Source organism: Moschus berezovskii, chromosome 9 (assembly GCF_049115385.1).
Source record: "Moschus berezovskii isolate FMDL1 chromosome 9, NW_MosBer_1.0, whole genome shotgun sequence".
In the NCBI taxonomy this organism is placed as follows: domain Eukaryota; kingdom Metazoa; phylum Chordata; class Mammalia; order Artiodactyla; family Moschidae; genus Moschus; species Moschus berezovskii.
The window spans coordinates 64415001-64438630 of NC_142468.1; the positions used below are offsets into that span (position 1 = coordinate 64415001).

Consider the following 23630-nt stretch of genomic DNA (forward strand, 5'->3'; position numbering starts at 1 on the left):
TCCCAGGGATGGGGGAGCCTGGTGGGCTTCCGTCTATAGGGTCACACAGAGTCGGACACGACTGAAGTGACTTAGCATAAACATGTTTAAGATAATGTGACGTTTATTTTATATTTTAATTGGGGTACAGCTGCTTTACAATGTTGTGTTAGTTTCTGCTGTACAGTGAGGTGAATCATTATATATGTAAACATATACTCCCTCCCTTTTGGACCTCCCTCCCACTCCTCCCCCGAGTTTCATCCATCATCCATTCAGTGCTTCTTCACCTAACTTGATAAACTACCTTTGTTTACTTTATGTAGTTCACCTTTTTCTACTTTTAACATTGGTTTGATGAACATTCCAAATAAAAACTAACATACTGTCCACTCTGTTTTTCTCTTGTCCCTTTTTAATTTCTGTATTACATTTCTTTATTAACTTATAAATGAACTTCAAATAGTAATCCGTCTTTCACATGTTGCTGTGAAGAATGACTGGATGTCTAGATCCTGCAATATGGTTTTGACTAATGCTCTTGTCTCATGGTTATAAGGAAGCTGATGATCTCAATGGCTTTGTATGTTTGTTCTTATGTAATGATGGAGTAGTTCAAGCAAAGCATGCAATAGACATTTAAAGAACACTCAGCCATGTACATGATTTAATGCAATGAGATCAATCTTTCTTAGCTTCCTAATTACCTATGTAAGTACAAAATAGGAAACAGTGCATGGAATCAGTGTGGTTGGAGAGTTTTAAAACACTGTTAAAATAATACCATTCACTTGCAATTCACTTTTGCCTGAGATTTTAAAGGCTTAAAAAATGTTGAATTTTGAAAAAACAATAGTTTCAACTTCCAAATTAAAAATGTAAAGCAAAATTGATAAATGTTTTATTTTGTGTCCTCAGAATGTACAGGTATATTTAAAACAACGCATCCTTATACAAGTCAACTTCAGGGGCAAATATTTCTTGACTTAATATCATCATTGTGTATTACCATAATCTAAACATATACCTTAATGATCCTTAGGTCTTGGGATTTTTAATTTACTAAAACATGGTGCAAAACAAATGAGTCTTATTAATATAACTATTGGACTCTGTAGACTTGTGTTTTAACTAAATACCTTTGTAAAATTATAGTTTACCTCAAATTGGGCTATAAGAATTTTTATTACTGTTTCATAATGTTGTGTCAATAATTAAGTATACTATCTATTTTTTAAAACTTTCATTAGTAGTATCTTTTTATCAATTTAGCAATATTAAATAGCATTTTGAAATACTTTCTTTTCTACCAAACTCTGACTTTAGTCTCATTTTCATTTTGTGACTTTTCCAACAGGTTTTTAATCATAGATTTTTATAATTTAAAGTCAACACCTCAGAAGAGCAATTAAAATACTTTGGAAACCTGTATATTACTTACAATGTAAGAAAGGCCAACAAGGTTTAAAAAGGTCACCCAGGCAGTCTATGCCCATTACACAGAACCATAATTGTAACATGGAATTGTTTTTTTATTCTCCCCTGGCATCTTTTCAAATTTGTTTTTTGCTGAGGCAGTACTCATCTATAATAGTCTATAAGTTTCATATGTACAATACTCTATTTCTACTTCTGTATACCCTACAGCAAGCTCACTACCCCAAATTTTGTTTCCGTCTATCACCGTACAGTTGATACAGTTTACTTATTTCACCCTTCCCCTACTCCTTTCCCTTTGGTAATCAACACTCTGTTCTCTATATCTACATGTGTTGCTTTTTTTTGGGGGGGGCGGTGTTTGGCTTGTACATTTCTTTTGCTTTTTGTTTATTTTCTTATGCTCCACATATGAGTGATATCAGACTTATCTCAATTAGTATAATGCCCTCAAGGCACACCTATGTCCCAAAAGGCAAGATATATATACAGTGGAATATATATATATATATATTCATATATATTCATTTGAATATTTATATATTCCATCAAGGCAGAATACTGAACCCCATAGGGAGTTTACCTTTCATTCTGAGAAAAAGTCTGTCCAAATCTGAGCTGAAATAAATATCTAAAAACAGTTACACAGTACAGTTGAACACTTTGTATTCCCAATATGGATAGATTTCAGTTTTAAATTTGGCCTCAAATATTTCTGAATGTATGAACTCAAATATTAGCATAATTCATTTCCTCTGTTCTTATTTAAGAATGTGCTACATAGACTGACAGTGTGATATAAGCAGAAAAGAAAGCACTGTGTCTGAACAGATTTTGTGCAGTTTCTACCTTATTTGATGAAAAGTCTGCAATAAAACATTTTTTATTGAATGGATATTTATCTACTTTTTTTTAACCTGAAGATTTTCAAACAACTTACTTTCACTGGGGAGATCAGTATAACCCAAACTTTGGAGTGGTGGCCATCATAGTTTGGTGACTATTTTTGAAAAGCAGTTTATTTGCTTCTAAGTTTTAAAACAGTGGTTATGAGAACTCACATTGCCTAAACTTTCTGAACAGAGGTTAGAGGTAAAATATTAGAGATGCTTTAAATTGCATGATTTTGTTATTCCTTTCAAGATGAAAAAAACCAGGCCCACTGCCTGGTAAAAACCTCTGGCAATCTTTTTCCTTACTTGATTGCGTTCAGTTTGCAAAATATGTATCATTTGACCTGAGGATGATCTTGATCATGAAAATACAAGAATTAAACAGCTTCAATATTTATACCTGGAAGGACAAAAACAAATGGTGATTATCAACATTATGTATTCAAGAATACATAAAATTTAATTCCCCTCTCCATGTGTAAGATTCTTAGTAGAATTCCACAGGTTTACGCCATATAATTAAAATAAATAACCATTCTATATGGTTTAAATTTGATTAATACAATAATATTTTGGTACAAGAGAACAGTATTTAATTTTAATTGTTTGTGTGAATATAAAGCATACTGTTGAAGTCTAGCTCTAGTAGATCTAAATAGGTGCATGTTCTTTTGTTTGTCTTTTAGCGTCTCCGTCAATTAAACTCTTGGTGGATGACCCTATTGTTGTAAATCCTGGAGAGGCCATAACATTAGTATGTGTCACGACAGGAGGAGAGCCTGTACCCTCTCTCACATGGGTCAGGTCCTTTGGGACTCTGCCTGAAAAGACTGTTTTGAATGGAGGAACTTTGACCATACCTGCCATCACCTCAGAAGATGCTGGCACTTACAGCTGCATTGCCAATAATAACGTGGGAAACCCTGCAAAAAAGTCCACCAACATCATTGTGAGAGGTAAGTTTGCCTAGAGAATGTTACAGAATAAATTTTTAGGTTAGCAGGCTGTGATAAAGCAAATAATGTTTATAAATAATGTTCTTTAATTATAGAAGTAACCTAAGATTTCTGAGTCTTAATAACACTGCTTTATATTTACATTGAATAGTTTTCATAACACATTCTTGGTGATACTGTGGAATAGTTTTATCTAAAAAAAAAAACTTAAAAACCAAATGTGACATAGAACATTATGCATTGTTATACAGACTGGTTATAATTTTAAGGATTTAACAAATGTATCAATTTAATGTTTAATAAACATTTATTGAATCCCTATTATATGAAGAACCTTAAACTGTGGGATTACATTGAAATCTATAAACATTTCCTTGTACTAAAGGATTCTACTGTCAGAGAGTGAAAATTAAATGTATCAATTTAGAGCCATATGATACAGTGTATGGCAAGCATAGGCAAAAGCTGGGGACATAAAAATAAAAATTATAGTAGTTATTGGAGATATTATTAGGGAATATCTAATAAATAATATCATGTCTAGTAGGCTGGGTAGAGTTTTAACAGACTGAGATTAGCTAAAGTATTGGAAAAATTAGAGTTAGAAAAAGGTAAAGTTTATTTGAGGAATTGATGTAAAATGTAGGTAGTGACCTACTGCTTGCTGCTGCTGCTGAAAAGTGGCTTCAGTCATGTCCGACTCTGAAACCCCATGGACTGCAGCCTACCTGGCTCCTCCACCCATAGGATTTTCCAGGCAAGAGTACTGGAGTGGGTTGCCATTGCCTTCTCTGGACCTACTGCTACAGTTCAGTTCAGTTCAGTTCAGTTCAGTCGCTCAGTCGTGTCCGACTCTCTGCGACCTCATGAATCACAGCACGCCAGGCTTCCCTGTCCATCACCAACTCCCGGAGTTCATTCAAACTCATGTCCACATGTCGGTGATGCTATCCAGCCATCTCAATCTCTGTCGTCCCCTTCACCTCCCGCCCCCAATCCTTCCCAGCATCAGAGTCTTTTCCAGTGAGTCAACTCGTCGCATGAGGTGGCCAAAGTATGGGAGTTTCAGCCTTAGCATCAATCCTTCCAATGAACACCCAGGATTGATCTCCTCTAGAAGGGACTGGTTGGATCTCCTTGCAGTCCAAGGGACTCTCAAGAGTCTTCTCCAGCACCACAGTTCAAAAGCATCAATTTTTCAGCTCTCAGCTTTCTTCACAGTCCAACTCTCACATACATACATGACCACTGGAAAAACCATAGCCTTGACTAGACAGGCCTTGGTTGGCAAAGTAATGTCTCTGCTTTTTAATATACTATCTAGGTTGGTCATAACTTTCCTTCCAAGGAGTAAGCGTCTTTTAATTTCCTGGCTGCAATCAGCATCTGCAGTGATTTTTGAGCCCAAAAATATAAAGACAGCCACTGTTTCCTCTGTTTCCCCGTCTATTTCCCATGAAGTGGTGGGACCAGATGCCAATATCTTTGTTATCTTAATGTTGAGCTTCAAGCCAATCTTTTCACTCTCCTCTTTCACTTTCATCAAGAGGCTTTTTACTTTCTCTTCACTTTCTGCCATAAGGGTGGTGTCATCTGCATATCTGAGGTTATTGATATTTCTCTCAGCAATCTTGATTCCAGCTTGTGCTTCTTCCAGCCCAGCGTTTCTCATGATGCACTCTGCATATAAGTTAAATAAGCAAGGTGACAATATACAGCCTTGACGTACTCCTTTTCCTATTTGGAACCAGTCTGTTGTTCCATGTCCAGTTCTAACTGTTGCTTCCTGACCTGCATACAGGTTTCTCAAGAGGCAGGTCAGGTGGTCCGGGATTCCCATCTCTTTCAGAATTTTCCACAGTTTATTGTGATCCACACAGTCAAAGGCTTTGGCATAGTCAATGAAGCAGAAATAGATGTTTTTCTGGAACTCTCTTGCTTTCTCCATGATCCAGCGGATGTTGGCAATTGGATCTCTGGTGCCTCTGCCTTTTCTAAAACCAGCTTGAACATCTGGAAGTTCATGGTTCACATATTGCTGAAGCCTGGCTTGGAGAATTTTGAGCATGACTTTACTAGCCTGTGAGATGAGTGCAATCGTGCGGTAGTTTGAGCATTCTTTGTCATTCCCTTTCTTTGGGATTGGAATGAAGACTGACCTTTTCCAGTCCTGTGGCCACTGCTGAGTTTTCCAAATTTGCTGGCATATTGAGTGCAGCACTTTCACAGCATCATCTTTCAAGGTTTGAAATAGTTCAACTGGAATTCCATCACCTCCACTAGCTTTGTTCGTAGTGATGCTTTCTAACGTCCACTTGACTTCACATTCCAAAATGTCTGGCTCTAGGTCAGTGATCACGTTATCGTGATTATCTTGGTCTTGAAGATCTTTTTTGTACAGTTCTTCTGTGTATTCTTGCCACCTCTTCTTAATATCTTCTGCTTCTGTTAGGTCCATACCATTTCTGTCCTTTATCGAACCCAAAAAAGATGTCCTTTTTATTATAGGGAACTGGAATGCAAAAGTAGGAAGTCAAGAAACACCTGGAGTAACAGGCAAATTTGGCCTTGGAACATGGAATGAAGCCTGGCAACGGCTAAGAGAGTTTAGCCAAGAGAATTCACTGGTCATAGCAAACACCCTCTTCCAACAACAGAAGAGAAGACTCTACACATGGACATCACCAGATGGTCAACACCGAAAGTGGATTGATTATATTGTTTGCAGTCAAACATGGAGAAGCTCTATACAGTTAGCAAAAACAAGACCAGGAGCTGACTGTGGCTTAGATCATGAACTCCTTATTGCCAAATTCAGACTTCAACTGAAGAAAGTAGGGAAAACCACTAGACCATTCAGATATGACCTAAATCAAATCCCTTATGATTATACAGTGGAAGTGAGAAATAGATTTAAGGGACTAGATCTGATAGAGTGCCTGATGGATTCTGGATGGAGGTTCGTGACATTGTACAGGAGACAGGGACCAAGACCATCCCTATGGAAAAGAAATGCAAAAAAGCAAAATGGCTGTCTGAGGAGGCCTTACAAATAGCTGTGAAAAGAAGAGAAGCGAAAAGCAAAGGAGAAAAGGAAAGATATAAGCGTCTGAATGCAGAGTTCCAAAGAATAGCAAGGAGAGATAAGAAAGCCTTCCTCAGCGATCAATGCAAAGAAATAGAGGAAAACAACAGAACAGGAAAAACAATAGATCTCTTCAAGAGAATTAGAGATTCCAAGGGAACATTTCATGCAAAGATGGGCTCGATAAAGGACCTACTGCTTACCTACCACTAAATCAATAGCAGTGATTTCTATAGCTATGTACTGGCGCTGCACGTGGAGGAGATGCTAACTTGCCATTTCAGAGAAGGCAAATTCACTGTGCAAGGAGAGGATGTTTCTTCTTTTCTCACTTCACTGGCTTGGCTCTCTGGCTTTAGGATTGAGGATGGATATTCGTGCCTCTAAAGTTAAAATAGATATCTATATGGGCCTCTTCCAGTAGACAAATGAAAATTTCTCATGATGGAAGATTATAATGAAAACAAAATATAATTGGGTATATTGAGATAGACACTTGTGATTTTGTGAACATAGACTAATAGTTTTAGTGACCATAGTTATCTGTTACCATCTAAACTATCAGAAATATACTATTTGGTCAAAAATACACTCTATTCAAAATATCACAAGATATTACAGTGTAAACCAAGACACTGTAGATACTGCACTATCTGCCACAAAATTGTACTCATACAATATGCATTTAGCAATTGTACTTAGTAATTTTCAGATCGACCATTATCTTAGGATCATTATAAAATAAATCTTCATGCCTTTTCAGCTACTGCAATGTTGTCTTAGGAAACTGAACATTACTGAAAGAAGTATTGTTCATACTTAGGTTTTCTTTTAAACCATATATCAGTAATTAGCATATATAACAAGGAAAATCAGTTGATTAAATTGTTCCTAAAACTTCAGACTCAGAACCAACCCAACTTCTAAGTCAGTTTTCATATTAATCTTTGGTGATTATGGTCATATAGATTTCTAAATCTAGTTTAATCATAGAGTCATCTGCAACTGTATTGAATTCCTGCATAACTGGCAAAGTGTCCAGCATAGCGGTGTTGCTCAGGGACCCTCCATAAAGAACTCAATCAATTCACAGCAAATATACACTCCTAGAATGATTTGCTTCTTCCTAGTCCACCTAGCAGTTTTCATCTGTATTCTTACTAAAGATAGTTTTCAGCTTTGACATGAATGACCTAAAATAAATAAACCTTTAACAATGTGTTTTTTCAGTTTACAGTTTCTCTTTTATGCCTTTAATTTACCTGAAGTGTCCATTTGCGTAGTCATATTACCAGTAGAATTTCTCAGCAGTAGCATTCACATAATTCATAAAATCGAGTTTGTATGTAATCTTGCTGAATATAGAAATAGCCTTGGTTAACAAGTCCTAGATTAAATTATGAGGAGAAAAACTGCTACAGTAATATGAGGCATTTGGTTTCTGCCACAAAGGCCAAGAAATTCAGTTAAAGAAAAACTGGTTTTCTTATTATTATAGCAAATAAATTATTTTCAAGTCTTTCGAATTTGTAGAACTCTGCCATATCTTAGATTAACTGTGTCATGGATATAGCAAATATAGAACTCTGGGTTCATTTTCCCCCATTCCTTTCCATAATTAAATCAAGAGCCACAGACCAGGTTTTCTAAGCAAGCATGAGGATATTCTACCCATAGAGTTTCCACTATCATTTGAGAATATCCATGGACAAAATAAGATTGTAGGGAGCAGACCAGAAAAAATAAATTCTAGAAACATTTCTGAATGTGTCATTTGCTTTTTAAAAAATAGAAAGCACTTTAAATAATGTAGTTAACCATCTATGTAGATAGTGAGCCCCAAAACTGAAGAGGAATCTCATAGGTTTTAATGTTTTGTTGGACATTCAGAAACAGAGCAGCAATTCTTTTCTTATGATCCTCTAAGAGATTATAGTGATTAAGCTACATTTCTCCCAAGTCAGAAGAGAAGTTCCTTCATACATTTGAGAAGAAAATTATGCTGTTGTCCTAGGTACATACTGGTGACCTGAGCTCAGTTTCCACTTTCCCACCCAAGTTCTCTGTTGTTGTGAGTCACTGTATTTAGAAATGCCCACATTTCTCTTCTGTTATGAACTGAATGAGCCACTGTGTTGAGTAAGCATGATTCATAACATAATCAAGGCATTACTATATTTTAGTGTCCTACAGTTTTTAAAATTTTTATTCAGTGGCTTAATCTTGCCCTGCTTCAGAAAAAAAATGTCAGGCAGGCCCCATGGACCTTTGGTTCATTTTTAGAAATAGAGTCCTGCAGTGCATTCAAATCACAGTCATATATTTAGTTCAGAGTTTTGTATGCATGCTGCAAAATAGTAATACAAACCCTAACCTGATGTAATGGAAAGTTTTCTCCCCTGCGCAGCTTAGGTCAACTTTGGGCTGGAGACCTTCAGTGGGCAAGGTCTACCCACTACAGTGGGTAGTATGGTTGGCTTCTAATTGTTTGTCTATTTATTCTGTGCCCTCCTCTCCACCACCCTGTCCCTGACCTGATAGCCAGATTCTGACGTTCCTGGCTTGGGGTAGGGTAGGAAGGTTTCTCAATATAATTTTGTTTTTCTTCTGTGGCATATTAATGGACTCTTCCATGGTGGCTCAGTGGTAAAGAACCTGCCTACCAATGCAGGAGATGTAGGTTCAATCCCTGGGTCAGGAAGATCCCCTGCAGAAGGAAATGGTGAACCATACCAGTATTCTTACCTACAAAATCCTGGACAGAAGTACATAGCCTACAGTCCATGCAGGCTCAGTCACTTCAGTCATGTCCAACTCTTTGTAATCCTATAGACTGTAGCCTGCCAGGATTCTCTGTCCGTGGGATTCTCCAGGCAAGAATACTGGAGTGGGTTGCCATGCCCTCCTCCAGGGCATCTTCCCATCCTAGTGTTTAAACCCACATCTGCCTGCATCTCCTGCATTGCAGGTGGATTCTTTTACCCAATGAGCCATATGGGAAGCCCTACAGTTCATGGGGTTGCAAAAGAGTTGGACATGACTTTAATGACTAAATGACAACAACAATCTAGAAGAGATACACTGTGTGTGCCAAGGAGAGATCTCTAGTCATGCATTGTCCCAAGACCATCACTGTGCCATATTCCTTGAGCGTATTGTGCCTTATCCCTCCTGCCTGTCTGCTGAAGGCTATTCTCTCCTCAAGGCAGCCAGCTCAACAAGAGCCCAAGGAAAGAAGCCCATATTACTTCCTCTCCCTGTGTGACTCACAGCTGTAGGCAGAAGTGCTTGCCAATAAATGCTGCGAGAGCACAGAGATTCCAGTGTAGCAACTTCTAGCCTATGGTCTCACAGGTTTTGATTTCCTCAAATATGTCTAGGTGTCATTTCAGCGAAAATATTTCAGTGCTTTGGCTGGTCCCATGAAATGCCCCTAAATAGGCCTGAGAGGCACCCCGGCTGCCTTCAGCCTGAGAAGCGTTATCCCACAGTTTTATTCAAAGATATCTTTCCAGTCAGCTTTGATCTTTGATACTTTTTTCTGTGCTTAATTATCTATAAATCCCTAGAATCATAGAATGGAGTTTCTTTCACTTTTGCAAATTCTGCATAAGAAGGAGATTTGCCTTACACTCATTGTGAAATTCTGTGGATTTTGTTCTCTGTCAAGAGTGAATCGGGAAAAGTCTATTCTATTATCTGGTTTCACAAGAGTATAGAAGGATTATAAGAATTTTCAGAATTTCTAGCTGATGTTCTTACGTGATCATCAATAAGTCCTTTTGGTTCTATCTTAGAACTGTACTCTGAATGGGACCATGTCTTGCCAAGTTCACTTTTGCCTTGTGTAAGCTATCAGCATGTTTCCCCTCACTGATTAAAATAGTCTTTTTATTAATCTTTCCAGTTCAGTCTCTGTTTTAGAACAGGCTGTTTATCCACTATATTATATAAGGTGGACTAGGCTGAGTTATATAAGGTAGACAAGGCTTCACTGGTGGTTCAGTGGTAAAGACTAAACAATAACAACAGGCTGAGTTAACAAATAGACCCATACATATAATTATCCAAAACAAAAATCTTTTAGCTTTTATCATGGAAGTGTTTAAGATGTTCCCTAGTTGATTATGTTGGCAGTGGCATTGTATATGTGATTGGAGTGTGTGGTGGGGGCATGTAGGAGTAGAGAGTCTATTTCATGTAGCATTAGACACCAAGGGTGATGATGCTTCTGCCATCTTCAAGCCGTGGCTTCTAAGATTGCTCTGAGCGTTACCTCCATCCCTGTCAGCTGGAAGTGGGAAGGAGCTTGAATGATCATACATGTAAGACTTCTATCTATCGCATATGTATTAGCTCCAGTCATATTCTGTTGCTCTGTTGGCTAAACAGTCTGTTCTGTTGGCATATAGTCACACCATTGGGTGCCAGGCATAAGAGGGCAAGGGTTTTGGTCAATTGCAAACCATCTCTGTTACATTCATTCGAGAGCCATCTCATTCTCCTGATCGGATTCTCCCATGGCTTCCCACTTACCTGAAATGGGATTCACATTCCTCACTTGGTCATTTCATGTCACTCTCTTCTTTACCCACTCTGCTTTAGACACAGTGTTCTTCTTGTTCTTATTCACAACTCAGGACTTAAACATTTGCTGTTCTTTCAGCCTGGGATGTTAATTTTCAAATATCATCTTCAGAGAAATATCTCCCCTGACACCCCTATCTTAGACAATCAACCCCTAATCTACTGAATCATCTATTCTTTCTTCTTATCACATAAATGCCTGGAGTTATTTTATACAAACAACTTACTGTCTATTTCATGGCACTGTATATAGAAACAAAGAAATTATCTATTTCTCAGGTTTATCAATGACATATACCTGGAGTTTAAAAAATTGCTCAGTATATAGTAGATTCTCATAAATATATGTTGAATGAATTCATCACTTTTTATGATTTCTTCTGGACTCCTATTGCCTGTTGATACTCTTAAGTATATAATAAATAATATAAAACAAAATTAGGAATTTCTACAACTTGTTAAGTTATATTAAACATTTATGTGATGACTATGAGAGTCCCTTGTACTGAAAGGAGATCCAACCAGTGCATTCTAAAGGAGATCAATCCTGGGTGTTCATTGGAAGGACTGATGCTAAAGCTGAAACTGCAATACTTTGGCCACCTCATGCGACGAGTTGACTCACTGGAAAAGACTCTGATGCTGGGAAAGGTTGGGGGTGGGAGGAGAAGGGGACGACAGAGAATGAGATGGCTGGATGGCATCACCGACTCTGTGGACATGAGTTTGAGTGAACTCTGGGAGTTGGTGATGGACAGGGAGGCCTGGCGTGCTGTGATTCATGGGGTCGCGGAGAGTCGGACACGACTGAGCAACTGAACTGAACTGAACTGAACTGAACTCATTTGAAAGGCCACATTGTTCTAATTATTCATTGCTGTGTAATAAGCCACTACAAAACAATAGCTTGAAATGATATGATTTATTTATTTACTCATAAGTCTTGGGGTTGGCAAACTTATTTAAAATATCTAGTACTGTGTGTGTGCATGCTTAGTCATGTCTGACTCTGCAACCCCATGGCATGTAGCCCTCCAGGCTCCTATGTCCATGGGATTATCCATGCAAGAATACTGGGTTGCCATGCCCTTCTCCAAGGGATCTTCCAACCCAGGGATCAAACATGTATCTCCTTTAGTTTTTGCATTGGTAGGTGAATTCTTTACCACTGAGCCATCCAGGGTCTCATATAATTGCACTCAGAAGATAATGGGGCTGGCATCATCTTCAAAGCTTTTCCAATCAAATGTCTGGTTTCTGAACCAGAAAGTTTAAACAGCTGAGCTCCTTAGGTCAGTCTCTGTGTCTCTCATCTATTCGTTTGTCATTTCTCTCATCTGTTGGTCTCTCATTTCTCTCATTCATTTTCAATAGCCTCTTTACATGGTTTCTCCACTTGGCAGCCTCAAGGTACCAGACTTGTACAGGCTCCCAGACTAGGGTGACTGATCCTTTTAACTCATGTGGTATCGTTACTGCTATTGTCTATTCATCAAGTCAGTGCCAGAGATTGGCTTGGTTCCAAGAAGAGATCAAATATTTTCACCTTTTGGAGGGATATGAGTCAGAGAGTCTGCAGATGTGTTTTAAAGCCACCACAAGCCATATTCTACATTCATACTCCTATGCTGCCTAAAGCACGTTTATGCCTCTGTCTTTCCCCTTTCCTCCTTAATTTCATCAACCCCTATGTTGAACCGTGGCTTCTGCAAAATTGATGTCCTGAACAGATGTCCTCTTTGAATTGTAGAATTTCTCTAGTTTATCTTTGTTGGCTATGATCTCAGATTCCTAATATGGAGGAAATATTTTGTCAATATTGAACTGGATTTAACTTTTACAGAAGAAGTCAATATGTATTCAGCAAAGCATGAATTTACACTTTCATAACTGAACAAAAATATACTGTAACCTCCAGGAATATCATAACCCTCTGTTCTGAAAAGCATTGATTTACCTAATTCTATTATATCCACATGAAAGGACTAAGATCTTTAAAAACTTGAGTTTTTATATTAAACATATTTGTTCAGAACTCATTTAATGGTAATATATCAAATATTAGCACTGCTAATATTTCAAAATGATCTTTAGGATTATTATCAAAAACATCTTATAATTATAAAATTCTATGAAAAAAAATGTTAGTTTTTTGAGTATGCTGGTTCTGTTTAAGAAATAGTAATTGTTATTATCATTTTGAGCATTCACCATACACTAGGCTACCACGTACATCATATACAAGAAGTTTTTGATAATTCTGAAATGTTCATGAATTAAAAAACATTACTATCCCTATTTTAAAGAATAATAAAACTGAAGAGGAAGCAGTGAAATAACTTTGCCCAAGTTCAAGCCTTATTTAACCAGGGAAGCTGAGTTTCAAAACCCACATAGTATGGTTCAAGGGCCACTGTCTTAACCAAGGTACCATAGTGCCTTTGAAAATTCAGCCAAGTTTTTAAAAATGTATAACTCCTCCCCCTGTCCCCAAATTGAACTCACTAATGTCCTTCTATTTTCCTCTACCCTTGCCTTGCCAAAAACTTACTAAGAATTCTTTCTGGGTTGTAAATTGAATAAATTTTTATGCACATTAGAAAAAGATCCTCAACACTGTATAGTCCTTCCCATTACACTATTTCCCTCCCCTATATACAATCATTTTTGATTGGAGGAAATCCCATGATTTTGTTAACCAGTATTTCTTTCTCCAGTAATGATGGGCATACTTCAAGTTCTAACCAACATACTGTTTGTAGTTTAGGATTTTCTCAATAATATTACATTTGAAGGACTGAGAATGACTCTGTTACTTTTATTGGCAGTCTTACAGATTATTGTACAAAATTGTTAAAGAATGATAAGAGATATATTGAATTATGAAAGACAAAGATACAAAATAGCTGCATAAAAAAGACATTTAATGTAAACAAGGAACAAAACCATAAAGTATGTTCATTGTTTTCACTGAAAGGTGTATATCTAGAAGCTATTGATCAGAAAATCAGAGTTAATTGTCCATTTTCCAGAAAGATTTGATCTTATTTAGCTCCCAGTGTGTTTCTAAATATTAATTACTTGTGAATTACCAATTGCAGGGTGGGCCCAGTTCCTCCCAAGGATTTAGATTAATCAAATTAAATGTCCAGTCATCAATAGTTTTCTTCCATAACCTTTCAATAATAAAAACTGTAATGATAATAGCTGAAATTGTAAAAAAAAGAAAAAAAAAAAAAACAACTAATCCTTTAACATTCTCCAACAGCTAAACTGTTTGCTGTGTGCAGGTGTCCCAATTACTCATGTAGATTAAATGCTCTATTTCTATTTTCCCAATTTAATATTCTGTAGTAATTACATCTCCCCAAAACACCATAGAGAATTTTAGTGTATTATGTTGAGTAGCTCTGAAATTGTTTCATTATTATCTTTTTAAAAATTAATCAGGGATATACAAAATGTAAAAATTACCAATTTGGTCGTTCTCATCTGAAAATAGATTTTCTCTTACAAATGAAATAAATCCAACTTCCTTTGCTCGTTGAAATAACACAGGAGGAATTATAAAATACAATTTCAAGTAAAAAGTTTATCTGGATATTGTATAATCTTATAATTAATTTTATATAATTATTTACAGACAGCTTACTCATGCATCTTATTTTATTAAAACTTAGATTGTCCCACTTAGTAGTTGGAATCTGTCACATATACTTTAGTCAAAAGGAGATGCATCACTTGGTAGTAGTGCTTTAAAAGTCAGTTACTTGTTAAGAGTCAGAAAAGAAGCTTATTCAAGTAACATTACTTTTAAATTTCTTCTATTTCTTTGAAGGCATTTATAAATCTTTTTGTTTGGTTCACTTTTGGATATCCTATAGTTGTAAAATAGAACCAAAACAATGATATTAATTTGAAAACTCCTGATTCAGATTTTTTATACTGTTGTTACTGCTGCTGCTGGTGCTAAGTCACGTCAGTCGTGTCTGACTCTGTGTGACCCCATAGACGGAAGCCCACCAGGCTTCCCCGTCCCTGGGATTCTCCAGGCAAGAACACTGGAGTGGGTTGCCATTTCCTTCTCCAATGTGTGAAAGTGAAAAGTGAAAGTGAAGTCGCTCAGTCGTGTCCGACCCTTAGCGACCCCATGGACTGCAGCCCACCAGGCTCCTCCATCCATGGGATTTTCTAGGCAATAGTACTGGAGTGGCTTGCCATTGCCTTCCCCCTTGTTGTTACAGGAGGTGCTTATTTCCAAGGCCTACTATCTCACCACTCTTAGTCTGTATAGATTAAACAATCTGCAGACAGTAAAGTATAGCAGGAAAAAAGATCTATGATATGGACGTGGCTTCCTTCAAATTAGCTCCCAGACTACGAATAAAGAGGCCTCTGCTTATTTCCTCTACACCAAGAAATTACAGTTCCTAATTTTTAAGTACTTTTTGCACTAAAAGTCTATGATTCTAAACTAGCAAAACATACCATATCCTGTGCCCATTTCTGACTTCAGTTCAGTTCAGTTCAGTTGCTCAGTCTTGTCCGACTCTTTGTGACCCCACGGACTGCAGCACGCAAGCCTTCCTTGTCCATCACCAACTCTCAGAGCTTGCTCAAACTCATGTCCATTGAGTTGTTGATGCCATCCAACCAACTCATCCTCTGCCATCCCCTTCTCCTCCTGCTTTCAATCTTTCCCAGCATCAGGGTCTTTTCCAGTGAGTCAGTTCTTTGCATCAGGTGGCCAAAGTATCAGAGTTTTAGAATCAGCATCAGTCCTTCCAATGAATATTCAGGACTGATTTCCTTTAGGATGGACTGATTGGATCTCCTTGCAGTCCAAGGGACTCTCAAGAGTCTTGTCCAATGCCAGAGTTCAAAGTATCAATTATTCGGCACTAAGCTTTCTTCATAGTCCAACGCTCACATCCATACATGACTACTGGAAAAACCATAGCTTTGACTAGATGGACCTTTGTTGGCAAAAAAATGTCTCTGCTTTTTAATATGCTGTCTAGGTTGGCCATAAGGGATTTGATTTAGGTTATATCTGAATGGTCTAGTGGTTTTCCCTACTTTCTTCAATTTAAGTCTGAATTTGGCAATAAGGAGTTCATGATCTGAGCCACAGTCAGCTCCCGGTCTTGTTTTTGCTAACTGTATAGAGCTTCTCCATCTTTGTCTGCAAAGAATATAATCAATCTGATTTCGGTGTTGACCGTCTGGTGATGTCCATGCGTAGAGTCTTCTCTTGTGTTGTTGGAAGAGGGTGTTTGCTATGACCAGTGTGTTCTCTTGGCAAAACTCTATTAGCCTTTGCCCTGCTTCATTCCATATTCCAAGGCCAAATTTGTTTGTTACCCCAGGTGTTTCTTGACTTCCTACTTTTGCATTCCAGTCCCCTATAATGAAAACGACATCTTGGAAGGAAAGTTATGACAAACCTAGATAGCATATTAAAAAGCAGAGACATTACTTTGCCAACAAAAGTCCGTCTAGTCAAGGCTATGGTTTTTCCAGTGGTCATGTATGGATGTGAGAGTTGGACTGTGATGAAAGCTGAGCACCGAAGAATTGATACTTTTGAACTGTGGTGCTGGAGAGGACTCTTGAGAGTCCCTTTTACTGCAAGGAGAGCCAACCAGTCCATTCTAAAGGAGATCAGTCCTGCGTGTTCTTTGGAAGGACTGAAACTCCAATACTTTGGAGGACTAAAGCTGAAACTCTAATACTTTGGCCACCTCATGCGAAGAGTTGACTCACTGGACAAGACTCTGATGCTGGGAGGGATTGGGGGCAGGAGGAGAAGGGGACAACAGAGGATGAGATGGCTGGATGGCATCACCGACTCAATGGACATGAGGTTGAGTGAACTCCGGGAGTTGGTGATGGACAGGGAGGCCTGGCGTGCTGCTATTCATGGGGTCGCAAAGAGTTGGACACAACTGAGCGACTGAACTGAACTGAACTGAAGGTTGATCATAGCTTTTCTTCCAAAGAGCAAGCATCTTTCAATTTCATGGCTTCAGTCACCATCTGCATTGATTTTTGGAGCCCAAAAAATAAAGTCCAAAGTCTGTCACTGTTTCTATTGTTTCCCCATATTTTGCTATGAAGTGGTGGGACCAGATGCTATGATCTTAGTTTTATGAATGTTGAGTTTTAAGCCAACTTTTTCATTCTCCTCTTTCACTTTCATCAAGAGGCTCTTTAGTTGTTTCTCACTTTCTGTCATAAGGGTGGTGTCATCTGCATATCTGAGGTTTTTTGATGTTTCTCCCTGCAATCTTGATTCCAGCTTGTGCTTCATCCAGCCTGGCATTTCATAAGATATACTCTGCATGTAACTTAAATAAGCAGGGTGACAATATATAGCCTTGACATATTCCTTTTCCAATTTGGAACCAGTCTGTTGTTCCATGTCCAGTTCTAACTGTTGCTCCTTTACCTGCATACAGATTTCTCAGGAGGCAGTTAAATTAAGGTGGTGTGGTATTCCTGTCTCTTGAAGAATTTTCCACAGTCTGTTGTGATCCACACAGTCAAAAGCTTTGGTGTAATCAATAAAGCAGAAGTAGATGTTTTCCTGAAACTCTCTTGCTCTTTTGAAGATCCAACGGATGTTGGCAATTTGATCTCTTGTTCCTCAGACTTTTCTAAATACAGCTTGAACATCTGGAAGTTCACGGTTCATATACCATTGAAGCCTGGCTTGGAGAATTTTGAGCATTACTGTGCTAGCTTGTGAGATAAGCACAATTTGTGGTAGTTTGAACATTCTTTGGCATTGCCTTTCTTTGGGATTGGAATGAAATCTGACTTAATCAGATTTTTTATTTAAAAGTTTTTTTTTTAATTTTAATTTTATGTTTTATTATTTGTGTATTTTTTAAATAAAGCACACTTTATTTTTGTTTACAAATTTTCTCATACAAATATGTGATTACAAATATGTAGTTGTACAGATATGATTATTGAAAACATTGAACTTTCGAACTAAATTATTTTTTTTAATTTTGTTTTAGTTGCTTACCTTAGGATGTTAAACCAGGAAGATAAATGCAAATGGTACTTTCAATAGATGTTTAAAAGATTTCTGTTCCACACTAGATCTGTATCAGTTGCTATAAGGGACAGAAAAGGAAAGGATACAGTCCCTGAACCCCTCAAATTCTTAAACTTACAGGGAGACTATCAGCAGTGCAGCTCACTCCATAAATTGTGAGGAAGATCATAACTCAACAGTAGAAGAATAGGCAATGTGCTGTTGTAAGTTCAGGTGACGAAGCAATTAATTCTGATTAGGAAGATGGAGGAAAATTCCCAAGAAAGAGGCATTTGAGGTCTTTGAAAAATGAGAATCTTTACATATGTAGAAATAAAATCCTTTCCTTTTCTGCTCAGACTATTGATGTTAAGTAGTTTTTTGAACTTTCTCCATTTTCTTATTTATGAAATATCAGAAACTATTAATAGCTTTTTAAAAGAAAAATAACTGTGTTTAACTTTCATATTTTATAGTAAATATTTTCAGAAATTAGGTAATTTATGCATTTTATTTTACAATTTTGAAATAATGCCTAAAGGTTAATATTTTGCAGTCTTGAGTTGCATAAGACTTTATATGAAAATCTTAATTGAATTAGTCAATTTTATGTTTACTGTGTTTTCTGTTTCTCTTCGGTTTCCATCCAATATTCTTCTAACACTTGTGCTCTTTCTAAATGCTTCAGGAAATCTCTAAATAGAGATAATCAACCTAATTCGGGTATTTAACTCATCTGGACTCAATAAAGTGATTTCTTAATTTTAGCTTTTAAAGAATTTTTTCTATTTTTTTCTTTTTTTAAACCTTATTGTCTCAGCAAATATAGTTATCTGAAAATTGTGTGTGCATGGAAATCAACCCAGTTGCTCCAATCCATTTTAGTGAAAATGTGTCTGTTAAAATCAATCAAGTATGAGTAATAAGAGAAAATTTATCTGTGTAAAGTTCATAAATTCATTCCAAAACTAATTAATTTCCAAAATCCAAAAAGTTGGAAAATATTTTTAAAAGCTCCTTCAGCTCAATTCCAGAAAAATAAACGACCCAATCAAAAAATGGGCCAAAGAACTAAACAGACATTTCTCCAAAGAAGACATAAAGATGGCTAACAAACACATGAAAAAATGCTCAACATCCTTCATAATCAGAGAAATGCAAACCAAAACCACAATGCGATACCATTTCACACCAGTCAGAATGGCTGCTATCCAAAAGTCTACATGCAATAAATGCTGGAGAGGGTGTGGAGAAAAGGGAACCCTCTTACACTGTTGGTGGGAATGCAAACTAGTACAGCCACTATGGAAAACAGTGTGGAGATTCCTCAAAAAACTGGAAATAGAACTGCCATATGATCCAGCAATCGCACTTCTGGGCATACACACCAAGGAAACCAGAACTGAAAGAGACACATGTACTCCAATGTTCATTGCAGCACTGTTTATAATAGCGAGGACATGGAAGCAACCTAGATGTCCATCTGCAGACAAATGGATAAACTTTGGTACATATTACACAATGGAGTATTTTTCAGCCATCAAAAAGAATGCATTTGAATCAGTTCTAATGAGGTGGATGAAATTGGAGCCTATTATACAGAGTGAAGTCAGCCAGAAAGGAAAACACCAATATAGTATACTAACGCATATATATGGAATTTAGAAAGATAGTAACCTTAACCCTGTATACGAGACAGGAAAAGAGACATAGGTGTATAGAACAGTCTGTGGGACTCTGTGGGAGAGGGTGAAGGTGGGATGATTTGGGAGAATGGCATTGAAGCATGTATATTATCATATGTAAAATCAATCACCAGTCCAGGTTTGACGTGTGATACAGGATGCTCGGGGCTGGTGCACGGGGATGACCTGGAGGGAGGATATGGGGAGGAGGGAGGGGGGGTTTAAGAAGGGGAACACATGTACACCCGGGGTGGATTCGTGTCAATGTATGGCAAAACCAACCAATGTTTTATTGTAAAGTAATTAGCCTCCAATAAAAAAAAAAAGCTAATGAAAAAAATCAGCTACATTTTTTTCTAATTAGAGAACTTTTGTAGTCATGGAAACATTAGGATTGGTCTTCCCGTGATTCTTTCTATCATTTCTGCCCCACATGCAGTTATTTAGTTAATATGCACAGGGATAACACAATTCACATTCAGATTTAAGCCATCATTGAGTGGATGATGTGAGCTAATTGCAAAAAATGAGATAGAAGAGAGTAGTATTTTATTATCTGCATAGATCAGTGGTTCTCAATTGGGGGCAGTATTTCCTTTAGAGGACATTTGTCAATGTACTGAGTCATTTGGGGCTTCTTGGGTAACCCTAGCCTACCAGCCAATGTAGGAGATAACAGACATAGTTTAGATTGTTGGGAAGATCTCCCAGAGGAGGAAATGGCAACCCACTCCAGTATTCTTGCCTGGTGAATCCCATGAACATAGGAGTCTGGTGGGCTACAGTCCATAGGGTCGCAAAGAGACTGAAGTGACTTGACATTTTTGATTGTTATGATGGGGAGTGTGGTGTGCCACTGACTTCTAAAGGGTAGAGGCCAGGAATGCTGTTAAATACCATTTGATACACTGGGCAACCTTCATATAAAAAAATACCTGGTCCAAAGTGTAAATAGTGATGCTATTGTGAAAATCTGGCCTGGGTAAAGGTTTCCCTTATAGCCAGCTAGAAAGATTCACAAAGCTATGCACTGATGTGTGTACACACACATAGTTAATTTCCAAAAACAGTATCCATTTTGACACAACACTGATGTCAGATTGTAATCATTCTTGACACATTTCCTAGAATTTCAGATGTCAGTTGTTCTTAAGGTGACTTGCATGTTTCTCTGTATCTTGGAAAAATGTACCATCTACCCCGGCTTTTGTTGTTGTTCTTCAGTCACCCAGTTGTGTCCGATTCTTTGCAACCCTATGGACGCCATCATGCCAGGCCTCCCCGTCCCTCACCTTTGAGCAGTGTCTCTTCTCTGTGGTCCATATTCATGAGCTCCTGTCTCCTGGGTTATAATGATCTCTTTCTGTGAGTCTCAACTGTTTACCTACTCAGTATCTTAGACTCATTCCTCTGAAGCTCTATACTCTATTTGCCAACATGTCTCACTTCATTTGTTAAAGTTTTTCAACGTGCTTCCTAATTTCGAAATGTAATATTCACTGTAGTAGTAAATATTAATGTACTAAGATATGCTCCCAGGTCATCCATTGAGCCCATAGAGTCAATGAACACAGACAAATAAACACAATTTTTTCATGTATGGTGCTCTTAAGTCCTATACAATCTCCATGTTTCCAGTAGCACTAAAAGATAACCTGTAAGATTATCCAAGACATGAAATTAAGGTGATGGAAAATAAAAAATAGATATTTCTATAGCTTTTATCAATCATTCTAACCTTTCTCCTAATTTATCCTGTTTGTGTGTGTATGTGTGGGGAATAGAGAGTGTCTATGTGGTCGAAAGGGCTTATCTTCCTACACTATGGGTTAAATACTGACTTTCTTTACTGAAACTTATTTTGAAGGACTGTTTCTACCATGTTACATTTCATTTCACATTGACTATTAATTTATTCTGATGAAAGCAGGAAAACCTGAAAAGCGAGGCATGTAATTGATTGCAGTGGTCTGTCAATTTAGAAGTTATTTGGTGTGAGTGCTCAGAGAAATGATGTTCACTTCATAACAAAATTTGAGTCTTTTTTTCCTCTCACAGTAATGGTTATCTAGACTTGGCGTCCCTGTGCTTTTGTTATTAGTTTTAATATATGATTGTCACACAGTATCCTCTTGACTGGCAATAACATAATCTGGGTATATTAAAACACTATCTTAAAAATGTAATGTAAAATATGACTTTATTTTAAGAAGTGTAACAGAAATCGTCTGCATATAAGTATATACCTTATTGGACTTTGGTGAAGTGGGCACATCTGTGTCTGTAGCACCCTGATTGAGAAGCAGAGAATTAATGTTAATAGCTCTCAGGAAGATTCTCTCTTGCCACTCTTTCACAGCCTCACTAAAATGTGACTTCTGACTTTGAACATCCCATACTAGTTTTGCTGTTTTAATGGAATTATATACAATAAAACTTATTTCTAGATTTCTGTCCCAATATTATGTTTGTGATAGTCATATGCTGTTATGTATAGCAAGATCTTTTTAATTTTTAGTATAATATTCCATTGTATGCATAGAACAGAATTATTACATTTGGCTATTTATGAATTTTTGAGTTGTTTCCAGTTTGAGACCACTGTGTGAAAAATTCTGCTTGCAGTGTTTTTGGACCAGTCTTTTGGTGGACATATTTCTATTAGATGGATGCATGCTAAGTATTTTCCGTCATGTCTGACTTTTTGTGACCCTGTGGACTGTAGCCCACCGGGTTCCTCTGTCCATTAATTCTCCAGGCAAGAATATACTGGTGTGGGTTGCCATACCCTCTTCCAGGGGATCTTCCCAACCCAGGGATCAAGCCCTCCTCTCCTGCAGCTCCTGCATTGCACACAGATTTCTTTACTGATGAGCCACTAGGGAAGCCCCTTCTATCAGATATGTACCTAATAAGCATAGGATAAGAAGATGTTGATATCTAATACCAAACAATTTTCCAATTAACACTTCTGCAAGCATTCCATTTGTCCCCATGTTCTTGATAGCATTTAATGTCATCTGTAGTTTTCACTTTAAACGCTCTAATTGGTGTCATGGAATCATAGTATGATTTTTAAATTGCATTTATTTATGATTTGTGAATTGAGTAAATTTTCAAAAGATTTTGACCACTCAGTTATATTTTTTTTGCAATCACCTGTTCAAGTCTTGGCCCACTTCCCCACTTTTGTGTTTTACTTTTCTTCATTGGTAGAGTCCTTTATGTATTTGATGTGTCATTTATTTAATATATTTATTAAAATTTTTTCTTCTTTGTGGCTTACCTTCTCACAATCTTAATGCCATTCTATAATGAATAGGAAAATCCTCCATTTTGATGCAGTCTAAACTATCCAAAGGAAAAGGAATTTAAGAAATCTTTTTTATTATTTTTAAGAAAAATTGTTTTAAACCTAAATAATTAAAATATACTCTTACATATCTTGCTAAACGTTTCACTGTGTTACCTAAATACTTAATGTGTAATTCATTTGAAATTGACTTTTCTATGTGGTTTGAGGTAGGGCTAAAAATAATGTTTTGGTTTCTAATTTGCATATCTAGTTAAATCATTACCACCGATAAAATTGACCATTACTTCCCATTACACTGCCTCATCACATTTGTCATAAATTAAAGGATTAAATACGTGTGAGTCTATTTCTTGATTCATTTCTCTTCTATTTGTCTTTGTTTATCCCTAAGTTAATGCTACTATGTCTCAATTACTATAAAATTGTATGAAATCTCGTACAGCAAGTTTTTCTTTTTCCTTTTTCAGTCTTGCCTTGGTTAGTCTTGGCCCCTTGTGTTTCTATATGTATTTTATGAGCAATTTATCAATTTCTACTTGGACTCCTAAAAAAACCTGAAATTTTTATTTGGACTGAATTGAATCTGCAAATCATCCAATTATTGGCGTTTTCTATCCCTCCATTTATTTGTCTGCTTTAATTTC

At 37.1% G+C, this 23630-nt stretch overlaps 1 protein-coding gene across 1 annotated transcript in view; it reads left to right on the forward strand.

The window, feature by feature from the left end:
- Positions 1-23630, forward strand: part of MDGA2 (MAM domain containing glycosylphosphatidylinositol anchor 2) — a 962529-nt gene that overhangs the window by 615036 nt on the left and 323863 nt on the right. The window contains exon 6 of the mRNA XM_055436380.2: positions 2996-3265. Within this exon, the coding sequence (XP_055292355.1) occupies positions 2996-3265 (270 nt within the window). The remainder of the gene's footprint in view (positions 1-2995; positions 3266-23630) is intronic.